General features: G+C 43.0%; 1 protein-coding gene across 4 annotated transcripts in view; it reads left to right on the forward strand.

Annotated features, from left to right (window-relative positions):
• Positions 1-17,774, forward strand: part of DDX3X (DEAD-box helicase 3 X-linked) — a 35,828-nt gene extending 18,054 nt beyond the window's left edge. For 2 of the 4 annotated variants that reach the window (XM_073358666.1, XM_073358685.1), the window contains 11 exons: positions 569-704; positions 5,713-5,798; positions 6,927-7,025; positions 7,102-7,262; positions 9,409-9,553; positions 9,671-9,860; positions 10,170-10,351; positions 10,452-10,569; positions 13,074-13,230; positions 14,606-14,754; positions 15,238-17,774. In XM_073358666.1, the coding sequence (XP_073214767.1) occupies positions 569-704; positions 5,713-5,798; positions 6,927-7,025; positions 7,102-7,262; positions 9,409-9,553; positions 9,671-9,860; positions 10,170-10,351; positions 10,452-10,569; positions 13,074-13,230; positions 14,606-14,754; positions 15,238-15,323 (1,509 nt within the window). In that variant the 3' untranslated portion in view covers positions 15,324-17,774. The remainder of the gene's footprint in view (positions 1-568; positions 705-5,712; positions 5,799-6,926; positions 7,026-7,101; positions 7,263-9,408; positions 9,554-9,670; positions 9,861-10,169; positions 10,352-10,451; positions 10,570-13,073; positions 13,231-14,605; positions 14,755-15,237) is intronic. The other 2 variants (XM_073358675.1, XM_073358693.1) reach the window with 1 other exon arrangement.
• Positions 17,775-18,082: the final 308 nt, after the last annotated feature.

Consider the following 18,082-nt stretch of genomic DNA (forward strand, 5'->3'; position numbering starts at 1 on the left):
CTCTGAATTAAGGACCACTGCAGTACTTTAAAGACAGATTTCAAGGGAAGGGGGCAGAGAAGGAACTAGTGATGCTCTTCTGTGTGTGGTGTGTGTGGGTTTTTGGGGGGTGGGGCGTGGTTTAAATGCCTGAAAGACTTTACTGGAAGATGCCTTGGTCTATAGAAGTGGTGTGAGAGCTGCTTGTTGCTTTAGTTGTAGGGATGAGGTTGGGGTTTGTCACTTTTTAAAGCTTTCTAAGAAGATTTTTAGATGGGATGTCACATGATGATGAGACCACTAGTTCTATGGTTATGCATAAGTCTCATTTGCTTGGAAGCCTGACTTCTACTTGGTCTTAAACTTTTATGCTGCTTATACACAGGCAAAGAGGAACCAAGTACATCATTGAATATGTCAAGTTTAAAATGTTGCTAAGTTTGTTTTTTATGTACATGTACTGAGCAGATTAATCTTATGGATACATGAGTCACTTGGGCTGAGTTATATTTTCAGGTGAGAAGGTTCTGAAGTCAATTCTCCATTAACTCTCCTTTCTACTCCCCCCACCCCTCCATGTCTGTTACAGTTCAGTGACCTTGACATGGGAGAAATTATCATGGGCAACATTGAGCTCACTCGCTACACCCGTCCTACTCCAGTTCAGAAACATGCTATACCTATCATCAAGGACAAGAGAGATTTGATGGCCTGTGCCCAGACAGGTAGGTTTCTGACCTTGCACCTAGAACAATTTTGACTTTCCAGTTGAGCTTGAAATGGGTGGGAATTGGATCAAATCTTCAAACTGCAGATGATGATTAAAAATTTCTAAAGAAAGGAAGCAGCTGCTTGCTCATGACAGACAAACTTAGTGCTCCTGAGTTTCCCTCATACTGGGAACTGTAGCCTGCTATCCTTTGAGCAAGAGCACACTAGCGCAAAATCTGGATTGACCAATAATAGAGGTGGGGGTGACTGACTTGTCATGTCCTCTTCTGAGGGTGCCAGGTGCCTCTTAGTACTTAGAATACAGCATTTTTAAGGCTTAGTACATAATTTTAATGGCAGATGGTGGCTTCTGTCTATTGAGACAACTGCCATGTTTTTATAGTGTTTCTTTGGCCCATGTGGGATCAGTATTAACTCAGAATGTAGTGAAAGGTAGGGGGGATAAAATTACTTGCCTTGAGTACCTGGTTCTTCTTAGGCCTGGTCTACACTGGGCAGGGGTGGTGGCAGGCTAGCTAAGTCAGTCTGTTAGGCAGCTTCAGCTATGAAAATAAGCTTCTCGCTCCAGTGGAGTACCGGCATCAATGGGAGAGCACTCAGCAGTCAATTATTGTGTTTTCACTAGACACAATAAATCAACCCCCCCACCCCCTGCGGGATTGATCACACTGGCAGTAAGTGTAGATATGCCCTTAGAGTGGCTGCTCATGTCCATTCTATTGTGGGGGGGGGGGGGTGTGTGTGTGCTTACCACATGCACTCATGCCAGAAGTTCTTTCCCATCAGTGGTATCCATAGGGAACCAGCTCTAGCGCCCTCTGGAGTGGCACACGTATGCATTGGTATAAGGAGCATTGTCAGCTCCCCCACCCTCAGTTCCTTCTTACTGCCAGTGATGCTGCTGGAATGTCTCCTTGCCTCTGCAAGTTTACTCCTCTCAGCTGTGGCTAGTTAGAATTTTTATTTAATAGTTCTCTTAGTGTGGTTTTAGTGGATTTGTTAGTCCCAAACAGGACTTAGCCTAGGGACAGGGCAGGCCCTGGTCCCCAGGCTTCAAATCTTCTGCCTGTTGTAAGATACCCATGCCAGTGAGGTGAGTTCCCATAGAACAGGGATCAGCAACCTTTGGCATGCGGCCTGCCAAGGTAAGCCCCTGGTGGGTCAGGCAGGTTTGTTTACCTGCCATGTTTGCATGTTTGGCAGATTGTGGCTCCCACTGGCCACAGTTCACTGCTGCAAGAAGGGGCACAGGCTGAGGGATGTGCTGGCCACTGCTTCCCACAGCCTCCATTGGCCTGGGACAGTGAACCGTGGTCAGGTGGGAACCTGCACATGCTGCAGGTAAACAAACTGGCCTGACCTGCCAGGGGCTTACTCTGGTGGGCCATGTGCCAAAGGTTGCTGATTCCTGCCATAGGAGCTGTTTGAAGTGCTTAGCGGAAACTCACATTAGCTACAAATGTCACATTTGCAAGAGCTTCAGACCACAGAACACAAAGGAATGGGATATTCGTCTCTGGGTGCTCCTTAGCCTTGGAGCCAACCAGATTGGATTCTGCTCCTAGCACCACTGCCTGGTTGCGGAGCGTGCTGCTGGCGCCGGCCTCAGACAAGCGCCCATCTGCTGCTACTGGCTGAAAAACAAAGGCTGGGAGGGGATGTTCTCCTACATCCTGTAAAGGGAAGGAGAGGGCTGGAGAAGAGCAAAGATCTGTGAGGGCTGAGCAGTTGAGCACCTGAGCCACCCTCCCAGGACATGGCACCAATCCAGAGGATTAAGACACCAGTCCTTAGATCCCCATTGCTGGACCACTGGTACAGTTCACCACAAGCATGTCGGCAGTCTCAGACATGTCCGTCTACTCACATTCCTGCTCAACAGAACGGCATCCCTCACTAAGCACAGAGTGTCAGTTGCCAGGTTACTGGTGCCAGGATCACAGCACTGGGAGCCATCACCCTCATACAGATCCTCTGCAGAAGTTCAGGGCCAGAACTGATGATCAGGGTAGATAGGCAGCCTTGGCACCATCCTGGTCCCCCAGATGTGTATTTCCCCCCTCCTCAGGCTCCGACAGCAGGGAGGAGATTCTGCCTGTGGCCTAGGACCACCCATCAAGGGCACCAGCATTCCTGCCAGCATGGCCCCAGGGCCAGTGGCCTGCCCCCTGCCAACTCTGGAACCCCTAGGGATTTCCCCAACCATCGCAGGATCATAGGTATCCAACAAATTGTCAGCAACAGCCTCTCGCCCACCCCTGACACAGATGTAGAGTCAGAGCAGGCTCCCTGGGTTTAGCCAGCCTTGGCTAAGGATCCTGTGGCAGAGTTGGCAGACACATACCTGCCTCATCCTCACCTTATGAGGTGATAGCAAAGCCCTTTCACCCAGTTCCCCCCAGGACAATGCCAAGGCTCCCCAGGAGCTCTTGAAGATGGTCACCTCAAACATGGGGCTGGAGGTCGAGTTCTCATTTGATGTACTGAGTGCAGCAGCCCCTGCCAGTGGCATTGCTGGTGCACAAGGGAGTGATGAAAATCACTAAGGCCGTGGGGCAGGCACCTGCCTCGCTGCCCCCATTTCCAAATAAGCAGCGTTAACAGGGATGTAGTATGTTTATACCCACCCAGCCCCAAGCTCACTGATTGTGTCAGCAGCTAATGATCCTGGTTGGCCTTGTGTTATGCTCAACACTGAAGGAGGCAGCAAAGCGGCTCTACCTCTTTGGTAGAAAAACTTATTCTACATCTCCAGCTGAGTGGCAAACCACCACGCCTTGCTTAGCTGCTATAATTTTAATAACTGGCAGTCCATGGCCAAGTTCTGACTCCCTGCCAGAGGAACCCAGGAAGGGTTTCCTGGCTATCCTAGATGAGGGCAGGATGGTGGCCAAGGCAGCCTTACAAGTGGCCTCAGATGCAAGCCAGGGATACTGGTGCAGAGGTTCAGCCCAAACCATGGCCTCAGCTATTTCAATGAGGCGAGTGTCCTAGTTGCCGTTGTCAGGCCTTTCAGCACAGGTTCAACAGTTGATCCAAGACTTTCCATTCAATGGTCTGACATTGTTTTCAGAGCAGACAAACAGTAAATTGCACAGCCTGAAAGACTTGAGGGCTACCTTGCACACTGGGCCTGTACGTGCCAGTAAGGAAGTGGTTTAAGCTGCAACAGACCCATAGGTTTGAGAGCCAACCTCAGTCAGACCCTTTGTAAGAAGGGCAAGGGCTAGAAGCACCAGCAAGACCACCAGCCACCATCCTCTGCTTGCTTGAGCTCCACCCATAACCAAGTGGGTGGTGAGCAGGCATTTTGAGGGTGTGGTCAAAGGTGACTTTCCAGCCTGTGTCCTGGATCCTGCTCTCCTGTTTTCCAACTGTCTCATGGAACTGGCCATGGCCTCTGCCCAACCACCCAGACTTCCTGTCACAGGATCATTGTTGGGAGTGCAGGAGCCAACTGTACCTCCACCTCACAGCGTGGATGCTGCATTGCTGAATCCAGAGGAACAAGCCTGCTCTAGTCAGGTACTGGAGGTTTTCTCAGAAAGCAAAAAGCCCTCCGCCAGAGCAACTTACCTGGCAAAGTGGAAGCATTTCTCTTACTGGGCATTTGAGCGCAACATCTCCCTGATCCAGTTACCTTTACAGTTCATCTTGGATTACTTGCTTCACTTAAAGCACAAGGGCCTTGCCTTTTCTTCATTCAAGGTGCACTTGGCAGCCATATCAGCTCTCCATCCTCACATCCAATGTAAATCTGTATTCTTGCATGAGATGTCAGTCAGATTCCTGAAGGGCCTTGAATAGCTTTCTGCCAATGGGACCTGGGCTCGTTCTCTCCAGGCTCGCAGAGCCCTCCCTTTGAGCCCATGGCTTCTTGCTCCCTTTCCCATCTGTCACGGAAGGTTTGCATTCCTTGTAGCAATTATCTCAGCAAGGCATGTATCAGAAACTAAAGCCCTCACTTCGGAGCCACTGTATATGGTATTCTACAAAGACAAGGTCCAGTTGCAGCCCCATCCAGCTTTCCTGCCTACAGTGGTGTTGCATTTCCATGTCAACCAGGATATCTTCCTCCTGGTGTTCTGTGCATAGCCTCACCCAACCAATAGGGAGAGGCAGTTTCACACTCTGGATTTCTGGCATGCCCTGGCGTTCTACTGGGAGCACACCAAGCCTTTCCACAGACCAACCCAACTCTTTATCATGAGAGCTGGCAGAATGAAGGGCCTCCAGGTGTCCTCTTAGAGGATTTCAAATTGGATCACCACCTGCATCCATACTTGTTACAAGTTAGTGGAGGCTGTGCCTCTGATAGCAAAGGCTCACTTGACTAGGGTTCAGGTGTCTTGCACCAGGAAGGCAGCAGATGTCCCTATCCAGGACCTCTGCAGGGCTGCCATGCAGTCTTCACTGCACATGTTTACAATGCATTTCACCATCACTCTCAGCAGGCCAGAGATGACACTGACTTTGGCAGAGCATTGTTGCAATCAACATGTCCATGAACACCTACCTGCTTCCAGTGGTACTGCTTGGGAGTCCCCTACAATGGAATGGACCTCAAAGAAAAGACTTATTGTGACTGGTGCTCTTCAAGATGTAGTAGTCAGGTCTATTCCATGACCCTACCCAACCCCTTCCTCCCCACTATTGGAGTTTCCAACAAGAAGGAACTGAGGGTGGAGGGGAGCCAGCAGCACTACTTATGCCTGGGCATACATGTGCCACACCAGAGCCGTCCCCTGCAGATACCATTGGCAGGGGGGATTTCCAGTGCACGTGGTGGGCACACACTCCAAAAATGGAATGGACATGAGCAACATCTCAAACACCAGTTTCAAAAAGGTAACCGTTTTTATCTTTTGCCTTGTTAGCAATGTCAGGAGTACAGTCTAGTTCAGCTAGGTGTTTAGAATACTGTGTAAGGTGTTGTGGCTGATGACAATAAAAGCATCAATACTTCCATTGAGTTAAGATTAACCTTTGTATTTCTTATAGGTTCTGGGAAAACTGCTGCATTTCTTCTACCAATATTGAGTCAGATCTATACAGATGGTCCAGGTGATGCTCTGAGGGCTATGAAGGCAAGTTCTTAGATGTGCAATCCCAGAAATGTTAAAACAAGCTGAGTCCACCAAAGGATGCTTTCCTTGTCTGCAATTCTTGTTTCATCTTTCTAGAGATGTCCAATTATAGCATTCATACTAACAAGCAGTCTGTTTCAGAGAGGCCTGGGCCCAATTTCTTTGCCCTCTAAATTATTGGGGGCGTTTCAGAGAGCTGCTCATTTGTTGCTTGTCTGCTCACCTATAGGCATCATGGTCCTCATGGTTTTTTTTTTGTATTGGCTCACAAACAAAGCGTATTACCATCTAATGAACAAATCCTGTCTTCATTCAGACAAACATACATACTAAATTATAATTATTATATATATTATGTTAATTATAGTAATCAGGCTCTTATAACAAGAGGAACACCTTAAAACAAAACTGCTTGCAGCCAAATTTCTATTTAGTTTAGGCTGGTAGAGGACTACAGAGCCATTCTTGATAGTCTAGGGACCAAACTCTCCTTTAGGACTAGTCACATAATCTTCAAAAAGAGAGGATTGCTTGCAGTGTGGCTTCCAGAATGAAGGTTGAAAAAAACATACTGGTAATAAGCATGTCTTGTAGCCTTAGCCGTCTACCCTGAAATGTGGCTTTTTCTAAGTAAAGTTACTCCCTGGTGCAGCAATAAGACTTTTTTTTTCCCCCAATAAAAAAAAGTCCAGAGTATTGAATCCCTTTTTTCAGACTTAAAAATAAGTAATGTTCACCAGGGGTTTTTAAAATCTCTGCAGTTCTGCCCCCTAAAGACACACTGTTAGCATTGTCACCTGGTATACCTGATAGTGTACCTGGGACACAAGTCTTTAGAACCAGTGCCTAAAGCATGATTGAGACTTTCTGCAGTGGAAGACTTCCTGTACTCCTTTTTAACAACTCAGCAACAGGTCCTTTGAAATATAAATAACATTGAGAGCCTCAATTGCAGGTAGTGGTCCACTTTAGAGCAAAGAAAGCTGCCGATGGTCCATTTTGTCTGTGATCCAAGCTCAGCCGAGAGTGCTGTGCTGGTGGCAAAGTTTCAGAATTATGCGGGAAGCATGTGTGCAGGGTTTGAAATGGCTCTAGTTTCAAGTATTTATTCTAAATGTCTGTCTTCAGGAAAATGGAAGGTATGGACGCCGTAAGCAATACCCAATCTCTTTAGTCCTGGCTCCAACTAGAGAACTGGCAGTGCAGATCTATGAAGAAGCCAGAAAGGTATCTTTGGCAACTTGTCAGTACAATATCCTGAGCTTTTTAAAAAAACAGAAAATAACTAGTTCTGTTCTTACAGTTTGCATATCGTTCCAAAGTTCGTCCTTGTGTTGTCTACGGTGGTGCTGACATTGGTCAACAGATACGTGACTTGGAACGTGGGTGTCACTTGCTTGTGGCAACTCCAGGACGACTGGTTGACATGATGGAGAGGGGAAAGATTGGATTGGACTTTTGCAAGTAGGTGAAATGGTCTTGGAATTTGATAATCTTAGAAATGTCTATAGAATTTCTGACAAGATCCTGGGACTTAGCTGTTTGGTTTGTACACCGAAAAAACATCTAAATGTAAATAATAGTAATCCATAAGACTTTTCTGATGTTTTGCTAGACAGTTATTTAGGAAAGGCTTACTAGTTGAACAGTTAAATTTCACAATACTAATCCTTTATACCTGTTGTATGAATAATGAACATACAAATAGCACTCTTCACAGCACATTTACTCAGCACTGGCAAGCTAGGGGATGCTTTAAGCCAGTGTTTCTCAAACATGGCCACCAGAGCCTTCTCTTGGGTTCCCTGCCTCCTGGGTAGTGATGGGGGAGGGGGGGATCCCCTGGGCCTGCTAGAAGGAGTTGAGTCCTGCCCCCTCTGGAGCCAGAAATGCTGGAGGAGCAGGCAGCTAGTGTGAGTTGTCTACCTTCCTGGGGGCGGTGGGGCTTGGGCTTGTGGCTGCAGCCACATGGTGGTGAGCAGCAGGCCCCAGGCTTATCACTTCCTCGCCCCCCTTCCCCCAAAAAAACCCCACACCTGGTTCCTACTGCCTCCTTCGGCCCTGGACTTCAGCCACAGGGCAGCAGGCTCTGGCCCCAGCCATGCAGTGGCCTGTGTGTGCTGGCCCCAGGCTCACCACCATCTGCCTGTAGTCAACAAAAATGATTAGGGGTCTGGAACACATGAGTTATGAGGAGAGGCTGAGGGAACTGGGATTGTTTAGTCTGCAGAAGAGAAGAATGAGGGGGGATTTGATAGCTGCTTTCAACTACCTGCGAGGTGGTTCCAGAGAGGATGGTTCTAGACTATTCTCAGTGGTAGAAGAGGACAGGACAAGGAGTAATGGTCTCAAGTTGCAGTGGGGGAAGTTTAGGTTGGATATTAGGAAAAACTTTTTCACTAGGAGGGTGGTGAAACACTGGAATGCATTGCCTAGGGAGGTGGTGGAATCTCCTTCCTTAGAAGTTTTTTAAGGTCAGGCTTGACAAAGCCCTGGCTGGGATGATTTAATTGGGGATTGGTCCTGCTTTTGAGCAGGGGGTTGGACTAGATGACCTCCTGAGGTCCCTTCCAACCCTGATATTCTATGATTCTATGGCCCCCGCTGCCTCATCTATCCCTGGGCTCTGGGTGTGTAGCAGTGGACTCCATCCCAAGGCCCCAGCCACGGGGCTTTGGCCTCTGGTCCCAGGCTCACCCATCACCCTTGGCCCCCACTGCATCTTTGAGCTGCATGACAGTGGGCTCCTGGTCACAGGGCTTCAGGTGCTGGCTCCAGGCTCACCCCCCACCTTCCAAATCTGAGCTGGCCCCGCTACCTTCCTCCACATCCACAGCTTAATTTTCCCCTAGCTTGCCAGTGCTGAGTAAATGTGCTGTGAAAAGTGATATTTGTATGTTCATTAATATTTTTCACAGAAGCAAACATACAAATACCACTTTTCACAGCAGCAGGCTTACTAGCTAGCAAATGTGTGGCCTTTTTTAAAGGCCAGCAAAAGAAACAAAAGATAAGAGCATGCAAAACACCTTATTCTTGTTTCTGTTCTGTTTAGGCTAGGTAAAGAATAGAGACAACTACTTCATTTTTATTACTCAGTTAACAACAAAAAACCCAAACTCTTCATAAATTACAATGGTTTGGGACACTTATATGCATGTTTGGTGTTTTCCTAAAATTAATTAGTATTTTAGGAAAAATAGTCAGTAAGCCAAGAGTTGGTGGCCACGCTCTGAGGCAACCAAAATTTGTTGAGGAAACCCTACTCTAAGCTGAGGTTCCAGTGGGAATGATCATACTGGTGTGTGCAGAGAATTTTACTGACAAACATTTGTAGCTGTCAAATTAGCTGTCAAACATTTGTAAAAGGATGCCTTAATACTGTTAAATTGACTATTTCTGTCATTTTAAAGCTGCATATAGCTCATAAATACTTCCTGACTCACATTGGGTTGTACAAGCTATCACTGAATAATTCTGTCATACTATATTAAATAGTTAATGGTGGTTGGAAAAAATAGCCTGGTATGTGTGTGGATTTTTTAAAACACAAAAAAAACCCCGGTTTTCCTCACTTTAAGCAATTTTGATCCTCTTCATCTACTCCCAGATACCTGGTACTGGATGAAGCTGATCGCATGCTTGATATGGGGTTTGAGCCTCAAATTCGCCGTATTGTTGAACAAGATACTATGCCACCAAAGGGAGTTCGTCATACCATGATGTTCAGTGCTACTTTTCCCAAGGAAATCCAGGTACTGTCTGGCTTGAGGCTTTTTTGACCTACAAGCTTAATGTACTTTCTGAACTCCCCCAGTCCTTTGTGGGGGGAAAAATGGTGAATTTTTTTTTTTTGTCTGTCTACCTCCTAGATGCTTGCCCGTGACTTCCTGGATGAATATATCTTCCTGGCTGTTGGCAGAGTTGGCTCTACATCTGAGAACATCACACAGAAAGTAGTGTGGGTGGAAGAGTCAGACAAACGGTCATTTCTGCTTGACCTGCTAAATGCCACAGGTAAAGACTGTTTGGGAGAATTTCAACACAGCTCTAATGGCTCAGGTAATGAGAATCTATGTTAGGTGGAGGAAAAGCTGTTAGTCTTTTCCTCCCTGTTTTTTCATATGTTGTGAATGTTTTTGCTTTGACTTAAAACAGTATGCATGCAAATAAACTTCTTGGGTAATATAAACATCATGGGAGGGGGAATGGCCTTGGTACTCATCTCTCATTGAATGAAGTAATGTAATAAATACACAATTAAACTGCAACCGAAGATACAGAAACTACCTTTTACCAGTTGGGGGTGCTAAATATTTGCAGATGTAGCATTGCTGGTGGTAAATCTGTAGTTTTAACTTCTTGCATTAGGCAAAGATTCACTGACTCTGGTGTTTGTGGAGACTAAAAAGGGAGCTGATTCTCTGGAGGACTTTCTCTACCACGAAGGATACGCTTGTACAAGCATCCATGGAGATCGCTCTCAGAGAGACAGAGAAGAAGCTCTGCACCAGTTCCGTTCAGGCAGAAGCCCAATTCTGGTTGCCACAGCAGTAAGTCCCTAATTTTTTCTTTCTGAAGATGTATGTTAAATTTCACTTCATTCTTGTGAAGCTTTGCTAAGAGCTGACAGTTGAACTTCTTCACCATTAGGTTGCAGCAAGAGGATTGGACATTTCAAATGTGAAACACGTCATAAACTTTGACTTGCCAAGTGACATTGAAGAATATGTGCATCGCATTGGTCGTACAGGCCGTGTGGGAAACCTTGGTAAGACTCTTAAAAGTGAATTGTCTGCTAGAAGATGCTCTTCAAGTGTAGTATTCCAGTGGGTTATAAGTAACACTATATATAGATTAGCTATAGAGTAAACTTGAACTACAAAACAAAGCTTACTTGACCTACTGTTTCAGACAAACCCACGTCTAGTCTTTGTAGCAGTAATCTTAATTCCAGTTTTATTAAACTGAGCAAAATTCCATGCAAGTCTTTTATTGCTCCAGTTTCTCCCCCCCTTCCCCATGTCTAAAGCCATAGTAGAATAGGTAGGAAGGCAGTATGGGAAACCAGTAGGTGTCAAGTGATTAACTGTGATTTATTTTTTAGAAAACATCCAAAATTTAAACAATATTCTAAGTTTTCAAATATATTGATTTCAATTACAACAAGTGTAAAGTGCTCGCTTTATATTAAATTGTGCTATAAACAAGAAATACTATTTTTCAATTCACCTCATATGAGTACTGTAATGCAGTCTTTATCATGAAAGTTGAACTTACAAATGTAGAATTAAGTACCAAAAAACCTGTTTTATTTTTGGCTTCAAGCTAAAATTTTGGCGCCTGCAAGTCCACTTGGTCCTACTTCAGCCAATTAATCCGACAAACAAGTTTTACAGTTGCAGCTGCCCGCTTTTTATTTTGTCACCTGAAAGTGAGAACAGGTGTTCACATGGCACTGTTATAACCAGTGTGGCAAAGTATTTGTGCCACATGCAGTAAAGGTTCATATATCCCTTTGTGATCGCCAGTCTAGAGGACATGCATCCATGCTAATGAGGGGTTCTGATAAATAGTGATCAAAAGCAGTGCAGACTGATGCATGTTCACTTTTATCTGAATCAGATGTCACCAGCAGAAGGTTGGCTTTTTTTGTTTGGTGGTTTGGATTTTGTAGTTTCCACATCAGGAGTGTGCTCTTTTAAGACTTCTGAAAGCATGCTCCACACCTCATCCCTCTTAGATTGTGGAAGGCACTTCAGATTCTTAAACAGTGCGTCAGGTGCTGTAGCAAACTTTAGAAATCTCACATTGGTGCCTTCACTGCAGATTTTGACAAAACGCAAAGAAAGTGTTCTTAAAATGAACAATGTGCTGGGTTATTAGTTATAGCAGTCTCAGATGTTAGAATGCAGGTAAAATGGAGCAGGAGACATACTATTCTTCCCCCAAGGAATTCAGTCACAAATTTAACGCTTTTTTTTTTTTCCAAAAAAAAAAAACAACATCAGCGTAGAAGCATGTCCTCTGGAATGGTGGCCAAAGCATGAAGGGGCATGTGAATGTTTAGCGTCTCAGGCACTAAATACCTTGCAATGCCAGCTACAAAAGTACCATGCAAATGCCTGTTCTTGCTTTCTGGTGACCATTGTAAATAAGAGGGCAGCATTATCTCCTGTAAATGTAAGCAGATTGTTTTGTCTTAGCAATTGACTGAACAAGAAGTAGGACTGAGTGGACTTGTAGACACTGAAGTTTTACACTGTTTTGTTTTTTGAGTGCTGTTATGGAACCCAAAAAAATCTACATTTGTAAGTTGCACTTTTCACAACAAAGATTACACTCTGGTACTTGTATGAGGTGAATTGAAATATTTTGTTTATAGCAGAAATATTTTTAATAGAAGTTCACACTGTAAATGGTTGTGATTGAAATCAATGTATCTGAAAATGTAGAAAAAAATCCAAAAATTAAATTTAAGCTGGTATGCTATTGCTTAACAGTGCAATTAAAGCTGATTAATTTTTAAGTTAATGGCATGTGTTAACTTATTAAATAACAGCCCTAGAAACCAGTATAGCAGAGCTCCAGTTGGCTTTTCTCTTTAAGAAAGCTGCTAAATTCTTGCATGCAAGTGCACATGGACCAACTGCCATTTATGCATGTTCTGTTAAAACACAAATAAAATTATTTGCAGTCAGGTTGTTGCTGCAAAGGCTAGTATAACACCATAATCTGGATAAAATTTATACCAAGTCCTGTAGGCTGGCTACCTAACATCAGGTTAATAAGGCAACTTGCCACAAGAGAAGGCTCACTGACACTTCTGCTTCATTGAGAGAGAACTCTCAAAGTGAATTCCCAGGGAGGGAAACGGGAACAAATATTTGGACATTTGCTGATTTACTGTAAATCTCAGAGGAAATTCAGCATCTGCTAGGTATCTTCCTATGCAATACCCCAATTACATAGTATTCTAATGTTTTGTATTGCCTGAGATGCTCTCAAGTAAAGAGAAACTAACTAGTTTGTCTGCACTCCAAGCCTAGTGGTGTCTGTGATGGATACTTATTTTATTAGGCAGCTTCCTGTCCTAAGACCAATTTCAGATATCTTTAAAGTTCAGTACAAGCCTAGCCTGTTCAATATAAAACCCACCAAGTACTTTTTTTTCCTCCTGTTCAAGTACACATTCATCTGAGCTACACAGAAATAGTGTCTTGAAGCATCATACCAAGTTACCTAATGTTGAGAATCTATTTTATTTTTTTAAAGGGCTTGCCACCTCATTCTTCAATGAGAGGAACATAAACATCACCAAGGACTTGCTGGATCTCCTTGTTGAAGCGAAACAGGAAGTACCATCATGGTTGGAAAACATGGCTTATGAGCAGATTCACAAGGGTGGTAGCAGTCGTGGGCGTTCGAAGAGGTAACTCGAATAGGACTCTGACTACTTAAGGGCATAATCCATTTTATGCCAGTTCCACGGTTGCAGATTCAGGTTCCTATTGCCTAAACCTTTGCTTTAATTAAACTTCAGATAACATGGAAGACAGTTTTAGCTGAGAGATTTTAGTATTGCTGTCTGATTGCAGTGTGAGTCCTCTAAACTGCTCCAAGTTGTTGGTCTTAACATTTGCCTTCATTTGTATTTCCAACTCTACTATAAAGGATCTCTGAGAATTTGCTTTTCCGTTAGTTTTTTTCCTTCAGTTTTTGTTTCAAAATGAGCCCCCTGTAGGAAGCCACATCTTGTCGTTAAAGTCCCCTCTATGTTAAAATCTCCTATTCTGAAAGTCTCCAAAATCCAGTTAAACTAGATAGGAATAATTCCTCTTTTAAGAGCTGAATAATCATTTTGGGAAGAGGAACAAATAAGACAAGGTTGGTTGTTTTTTTTACACATTAGAAACCATTGGAAAACCAAGTGTGCTTTACCACTTGGAATAGATAAATGTGATTTTTATTTTTTTAATAGCTTCCACTATTATGCAGTAAAAAGCAAGGTCTCAATCATATTGCATCAGCTGAGACACTTTCCTGCTGTAAGATATTCATTCTGTCCTATTAACCAATAAATGAATTGCTGCCATATGGACAAGAATATTTCTTGTTGCACTGCTATACTGTGGGTTCCAAGCCAGTGAACATGGGGGCTGAAGATATTGTAGCCATCTTTAGATGGCTACAGATTAAGAGGGAATGAACTCCTTCATATAGAAACAACTCTAGATGGTGCAGCAGAATAAATACCCAGCATAATATGGGGGGTTAAAAAACAAGTGCCTATGAAATGTCATTCATTTATTCTTCATGTTAATGATCTGTAGTTATCAGTTTTGAGTGAATAGTGGTATTTGTCACTAGTTCCTTAAATAGCTAGTACTGCTCTTCAGATGCTTCCTCTTCACCCCTGTACAACTGGGGGGGTTGTACTGTATCAGACCTATAGCTGAACTCTAAAAAAGCAACTCTCTCGGTAGTCTAGGAGTCTACATTCTTGCCATCTATTATGGTTTAGTCAACTGAAAAGTAAGGTGCATAGATTGACAGTAGCGCCTTTTCTTCTGCTTCTTTCAAATGGAACATTGACAGCCTCATGCTGTCCAAGTTGCAGTGAGAGGCTTGCAAGCAACAAACAGTGGCGCTGAAACTAAGCGATAAGGGCACTACTATATTCTGCAGAAATTCATTTCAAACAGCTTTACAAAACTCTGCCCTAGATTTCAAAGCAGCTATCTTAATAATTGCATTCTGCCAGACCGCAATAAGAACAAGCTGTGAATGTTTCTCTTTCTGGGTAGTCGGTTCAGTGGAGGATTTGGTGCCAGAGACTATCGAACAAGTAGCGGTGGCGGCAGTAGCAGCTTTAGCAGTAGTCGACCAAGCAGCAGCCGCAGCGGTGGTGGTGGCAGTAGCAGCAGCGGCCATGGAGGCAGCAGAGGATTTGGAGGTAATTGTCTGTCTGTCCTTGTAATCCAATACAAAGGAGGGGGCCGGTGATGGCAGCTTCAAAACAAGCTCTGGAACCTTTTTTAGGAAAACAGTCTTGTCTTAAAACAAATTTTATAAAGTAGCCCACTCTTAAATGTTCGTCTGTGTAAGGGCTGTGAATTTACTATAGCCTGTTACACTGAACTTTACAATTGAGCGGATGATTTAGCTGGCACAATATATCTGTTGTGGCACCCAAAATTATTGTAAACTGGTTACGCACTGAAGCTTTCCTAATCTCTTTTTTTAATTTTTAGCTTTATGATACCATGTATTGTCAGTGTGTTCTCATCCGCTGCCTCCTCTCTTCCCCCTGCCTCCCCCCCCCCCCCCCGGTCTTGGTCCACAGAAAGCTTCTGTCCAGGGAAGAAGAGAAAAGGGTAGCCTGTGTAAGGACATAAAGGTTTTAGTAAGTTGATGTGGTTTTGTTCTTTCCTAATAGGTGGTGGCTATGGAGGCGGCTTCTACAACAGTGATGGATATGGAGGAAACTATAACTCCCAGGGGGTTGACTGGTGGGGCAACTGAGTCTGCTTGCAGCAGACATCCCACCAAACAAGCTAATATGGAAACCACATGTAACTTAGCCAGACTATACCTTGTGTAGCTTCAAGAACTCGCAGTACATTACCAGCTGTGATTCTCCACTGAAATTTTTTTTAAGGGAGCTCAAGGTCACAGAAGAAACAAAAGGAACAAGCAGCCCTATTTTGAAGGTGAAGATTCCATTGCTGTAGTCAGGATTAACTCCCCTCCCAGCCACCCCAACCCCAAACTGCATTTCTAATTTTGTGACTGAGGATCATTTGTTTGTTAATGTACTGTGCCTTTAACTTTAGACAACTTTTATTTTGATGTCCTGTTGGCTCAGTAATGCTCAAGATATCAATTGTTGACAAAATCAAAATTACTGAACTTGAGCTAAAATCAAACCTTGGCACACAGGTGTGATACAACTTAAACAGGAATCATCGATTCATCCATAATATTACAAAAACTTATGCGGTAGCCTGCATTAGGGCTTTTGATACTTGCAGATTTGGAAAAAAAAAACAAACAAACATCTTGAAGCATATCAATGGAATTAGTTTCTAATGTGGCAAAACTGTACTAAGTTAAAGTTCTGATTTGCTCACTCTATCCTGGATAGGTACTTAGAACCTGATAGTCTTTAATAAGCCATTCCAGTCATGATGAGATGATGTATGGATACATGCATACATTAAAAGCACTGTTTTTGAAGTTAATGCAAGTAAATACAGCAATTCCTTTTTCAATGTTTAGGCAGATCATTAATGTGAGCTAGCCAAATGTGGGCAGAATATTACAGGGAACGTTTAAAGGTCTGATAACTTGAAATAGTTTTTAGGAGAATTCATCTATTTAGACTTTTTAAAAATGCCTGCCATATGAAATTGAAATGGTAGAATGGCTGACCACAACAGTGACTGGTCCTCCTTAAGGGCCTGACTGATTTTGGTCTAATAACGCATGCTAGTGTTGATGTTTTTTGGTCAAGAGGGTATGAACAGGAAGAATTATGCAGCAGGCTTTATTTTAATGCAGATTCACATTACTCTGTTCAAGCTGCGTTGAGATGTTAAACTGGCTTACTGTAGACTTTGTAAAATGGCTCCAGAAGAGTAACTAACAAATCTTGAGATCACAGAGGTTGGAAATGTACATAACTGCACAAGGTTTCAATTCTGCTATTAAAGTGCAGTTTTAGTCAGTTTTAGTTGCATAGGTTTCCATTGTATTTATAGTCTGTTTATGCTAAATCTGGCCAAAGATAAGTATTGTCCACCAGTAAAATGCCTCTGCCACTTGGAATTTCTGTGCTAACTTTTGTGGCCAGAGCCATTATCAACTCTTAATCTACAGTGGCATAGGAAAATGGCAAAAATCTCCTAAAGTGCAATAGATTTTTTCAAGTGTATTGTGCCTTGTTCTAAAACTTTTATTAAGTAGGTGCACTTGACAGTATTGAGGTCATTTGTTATGGTGCTATTTCAATTAGTCTAGGTTTAGGCCCTTGTACATTTTGCCCATAACTTTTTACAAAATACTTCTTTTATTGCACATTCAGAGAATTTTATATAGGTCTTGTGTGCGTGTCCTTAACTTCCAATCTTATTTTGTCTCTTGGAGATTGAACGCAGCTTGTCTAAGGAGAAGGAACTAGATTCTAAAATTTATTTGGGACCATGGGAATGATAGCTGGGAAGAAAACTATTTGCACACGAGATTTCTAGATACTTTTTGCTGCTAGTTTTGTGTAATATTTATTGAACATTTTTGACAAATATTTATTTTTGTAAGCCTAAAAGTGATTCTTTGAAAGTTTAAAGAAACTTGACCAAAAGACAGTACAAAAACACTGGCACTTGAATGTTGAATGTCACCGTATGCGTGAAATTATATATTTCGGGGTAGTGTGAGCTTTTAATGTTTAAGTCATATTAAACTCTTAAGTCAAATTAAGCAGACCCGGCATTGGCGGTGTAGCCATAACTTTCTGATAGTAAAACAAAAATTGGCAACTTAAAATTAAACATGCCAAGGTTTTGATACACTTGTCTTAAGATATTAATGAAACACTTCTAAACACTGATGTGAAGTGTCCAGATTCTCAGATGTTTGTTTGCGTGAGTTTTGTTTAGTTGTGTGTGGGTTTTTTTGTTTATTTTTCAGTGAATGTCTGGCACATTGCAATCCTCAAACATGTGGTTATCTTTGTTGTATTGGCATAATCAGTGACTTGTGCATTTTAGCAAGTTTTATCAGCCAACAATATTTTCAGTTCAGAAATAAGGATTAAAAATCATATGCAAAGAATGGGTTTAAACTTGCTGAATGTAAAAATTCAACTTCAAGTCACTGTAGGTTTAGTAATTGCTTATTGTATTAGTTTAGATGCTAGCACTGCATGTGCTGTGCATTACTCTTGATTTTATTAAAATAAAAAGTTGAACTGCACAGAGTCCACTCATTTTTAAGCATCACTATTTCATGTCATATCTGTAAACTGAACAATTTGGCACAATCTTTGATCTTGCATAAAGATGCCAGGTGCCAGACTGTGTTCTATTCTTTCAGCCAGCTCTGATGTGCTACAAAATTGCAAGCACAAAATATAGTGGTAGAGTTGTCCTGTATAGCTATCAGTTGAGAGGGGTAAGTGTTGCCTCAGTTGTTGTGTATATGGGAGAACTGTAGTCTGCAGTAAGTAGACAGGGAAGGTGAGTGTGTTTTGTGGGTTTTTTGTTTGGTTTGTTCATCATGTT

The sequence above is a fragment of the Lepidochelys kempii genome, chromosome 1 (assembly GCF_965140265.1).
Source record: "Lepidochelys kempii isolate rLepKem1 chromosome 1, rLepKem1.hap2, whole genome shotgun sequence".
Lineage (NCBI taxonomy): Eukaryota > Metazoa > Chordata > Testudines > Cheloniidae > Lepidochelys > Lepidochelys kempii.